The sequence below is a fragment of the Aphanomyces invadans genome (genome assembly GCF_000520115.1).
Source record: "Aphanomyces invadans strain NJM9701 unplaced genomic scaffold supercont1.39, whole genome shotgun sequence".
Taxonomy (NCBI): Eukaryota; Oomycota; class Saprolegniomycetes; order Saprolegniales; family Verrucalvaceae; genus Aphanomyces; species Aphanomyces invadans.
The window spans coordinates 399,454-403,126 of record NW_008580184.1 but is presented as its reverse complement, the minus strand read 5'-3'; the positions used below and the strand labels follow the sequence as shown (position 1 = coordinate 403,126).

At 50.4% G+C, this 3,673-nt stretch overlaps 1 protein-coding gene across 1 annotated transcript; it reads left to right on the top strand.

The window, feature by feature from the left end:
* H310_12470 (hypothetical protein) lies at positions 1-1,796 on the top strand. Its single transcript, XM_008879525.1, has 7 exons — positions 1-245; positions 302-686; positions 789-899; positions 967-1,075; positions 1,125-1,236; positions 1,295-1,403; positions 1,455-1,796. The coding sequence occupies exons 1-7, from the start codon at positions 52-54 to the stop codon at positions 1,575-1,577; spliced, it is 1,143 nt and encodes a 380-aa protein (XP_008877747.1). The 5' UTR covers positions 1-51; the 3' UTR covers positions 1,578-1,796.
* Positions 1,797-3,673: the final 1,877 nt, after the last annotated feature.

The window sequence follows — 3,673 nt, the reverse complement described above, 5'->3', positions numbered from 1 at the left end:
TCAGGCCACATCTCGGAGCAGTTGGAGGAAGATATCAGCACGTTTCCGCATATGGAAGTGGCGCACTTGCACTTTCTCCTGCAGGTGGCCACCACATCCCATGCCGAGCTGGCGGACACCGAGGTTGCCGCGGCCAAGACAAAATTGCTCGGACTGATCGCAGAACATCACATGGCGCCATTTTACGAACGCGTTTCAGCCGAGTTTCGCTGGCCCGTGGACACTGCGCTGCTCTCGACGATGAAGTACACGCAGACTCGGTTTGGTTCTTCTCTCATGTCCCTCATGTATATACCTGTAGAAAGCACAACGAAGACGAGTTGGCGAAATTGGACGCGCAATTGACTGATGCGGAAGCCAACTTGGGTGACATTGAAGTGTTGGAAGCGCATCTCGGTCGCGCCCGGCTGTATTCGTTGATCGGGGACAAGGAAAAGGTGTTGGAAGCACTGCACACCGCGCTCGCCAAACCAACCTCCGTGAACCAGAAGATCATCATCCAGCTCCACATCATTCGCGTCGGTCTGTTCTTCTCTGACCTTCCGCTCGTGGAAACCCACATCAAGAAAGCGCGAGCTCTCATCGACGAAGGCGGCGACTGGGACCGACGGAACCGCCTCAAGGTGTACGAAGGGTGCTACCTCCTCATGGCGCGTGACTTCAAGAAGGCCTCCATTTTGTTCCAGGTGAAATACCGCTTTTGATTCCTCATGCCTTGCTGCTCCAGCTTACTTGACCCGTCAAGTTGACATGGAGGCATCTTACGGTGGAATCTTGCATATTTCTAGGACTCGGTGGCGACATTTACAAGCACGGAGCTCATGTCGTACCAGACAATGATCTTTTACGCCGTCATCACATCGGTGTTGACGACCTCGCGCGTTGATTTGAAAAAGCGGGTAAGTGGACGAGCGAGCGTCGTTCTCGACACAAACGAAGCAGCACCGTTGACATGGCTTTGCCCAGATCGTCGATTCGTCAGAAGTGCTGGCGGTGCTGCGCGACATCCCGCACCTGAGCAACTTTTTAAATGGCTTGTACGATTGCAATTACAAGCAATTCTTCACGGCTATCGGTGCGTGGTCCAAGGCAAAACGAAATTGCACTCATGGATGGTTTCGTAGTTGGTTTGCACGCGTATGTGAACCGCGACAAGTACTTGGCGCTGCATTCGCGGTACATTTACCGGGAACTGCGCATCTTGGCGTATGGGCAATTCCTCGAGGCCTACCGCAGGTGCATTCCTATCCACGATCGTCATGAAGGATGCTCACGGGAGGATTTGTGCGCATAGCGTCACTTTGCAGTCTATGGCCACGGCGTTTGGCGTTGGGGTGTCGTTTTTGGATACCGAGTTGAGTCGGTTTATTGCGGCCGGTCGATTGAATGCGAAGATCGACAAGGTGCACATGACGCTTCGAACAATGTGACCAACGTGTCTGTGATGGTTTTAGGTGGCTGGTGTGATCGAAACAAACCGTCCCGATGCCAAGAACGCCCAGTACCAAGACACGGTCAAGCATGGCGACGCTTTGCTCAACCGCATTCAAAAACTGGCGCGTGTCATCAACGTTTAGGTGCGGGCCTCCGTGAAACAAAGCGCGAGAAGCGTCTCCATCCAGTTGAAAGCATGCAAAGGCATGGCGGTTTAATTCAGCAGACGTTTCGAGTGCTCGGCCTCGTGTATCGTTCAAAATCTTCATCGAGACATGGAGGAGGATGCATTTCTCATGGGCTTGCCGTCGTGGAAGTTGCCGTCCACCATACCAAATGGTACACGATGTGTTTTTTCTCGATTGGACGTTTTCAGGTGAGAGTACGACGGAGTTCCTCTGTGCACGCTGTATTTGGTGAGAGAGCAGCCCATCGGTCACCGAGGAACGCTCTGGTCGCGGCGACACCCCCCCACTGCGCATCGTTTTGGTAATGTCGTGGCTATCCCATGACTCCTCGCGTCTCGACATGAGGAGTTTGCCAAGGTGATTGACCACATTCACCCAGCAAAACGTCCTCAATGTAAGATGTTTTGCCAATTTGAAGTGAATTTTCAACAATTCACATCAAATTGATGATGTCCAATCAGGATATTCTACGACATGGAAAGAGGCAATGGGGCACTCAGTCCTCAGCACTTCTCCCGACCCAACCACATTCCCAAATAGACATGAAAACTTGCATACCTGACCGATTACCTCCTACAATGAACCGGGGAAAAACTCGACAGGGTTTCAATGTCACATGCTGTATAAATCACTGAGCAATTTTATTGCAAAAATTTGAGATGTTGACACTTGATTGGATAAAATTCAGCATTATGCAACACCTAGAGATACAAGGGGATACGAGGGGATACAGAGGGGATACGAGGGGATACAGCACAAAAAGACTATATTACAACAATTTCAGGACGTGGAAGTGCTTTCACGAAGGCTTTCTGAATGCATTCAGGTGTAATCCGTTCCCACGCAGCAATTGAACGCTTTATCATCGCCATGCGCTTGTCAGCAGCTGAAACAACAGGTCTCTCGTCTAGCCAGAGCATACGCATAATACGTTTAAACGCACCCATGACACCAACATCAAGGGGTTGGCAAACACTTGTGCAGTTGGGCGGAAGCGGCTCGAGAACACTAAAAAAATCCTCCGCAACTGTCTTGCACGACTCCGACGTAACATGAGCGTCAAAATTGTCGACCAAAATCACACTTGGCCCAGTGATGTATGGTGGCAACATGTCAAGAAACGAGCGCCAAACGCTTCCATCCATCCATCCATCCCTTTTCTTGTACCGCATAAAAATGGCCGTCGGGATATGTCTTGAGTTCTTGCATGTCAATAGTGCCACCAGGCACGCCGTGCACAATAAAGACTATTGGCAATTTATCTCCTAAATGAAACTGTGAGATGCAGTGACACAATTTTCGAACCGTTGGCTTGGCATGTCAATACGGCTGTGATCCGGTCCGAATGCTTTTGTGACACGTCCACTTTGGCTGACTTGCCGACTTTTGTCCATATCTTGCCTGCAGGCATGTCGTAGTAAACCGCAGTTTCGTCGGCGTTGATGATGTCGGACAAATTTTTTTCGAGGTATTTCCCCCAAAAGGTTGCCGCAAACTCGTCCCGAATCAATCCCATCTCGATTGCCGGAAGTTTTGTGTGGCATGGCACGCGTTGCGAAAAACGATGCCGCTGTGCAAAGCCTTGACAAAGGCGAAGTATAGACTTGTATGGGTCTGGTTTGTCTTCAATGTACATCTTGATCCAGTCGGGGTAGTGTGTCTTCATGAACGTTATCATATGCATACTTGTAAGGATGTGCTCCTCGCGTCTTACGTCCTTCATGAACGTAAGAAGGTCGTGGTGGAATGGGATGATGCATTTGGCTCCTTGGCCCCCAAGTGTCGTCAGTTTCTTGTTCCGTTTAGTGGCCGTAAGTTCCGCGCGCTGGTGTTGCCACGTGATCCAAGTGCTTCGTGGGATTCCATTCAGCGCGCAGAACTTACGGCTACTCACGTTGCTTGACTTGAACGTGGCCAAGAGCTCCCGCTTTTGTCCGATTGTGTAGGACTGTTGTCGCCGCTGCTTCGGCATCCAAATGTTGAAGTGGAATGCCTTTCTGTTTGTCGGGTTTGAAATTTCAAACATGTTGCAAGGTGCACATGATTGGCTT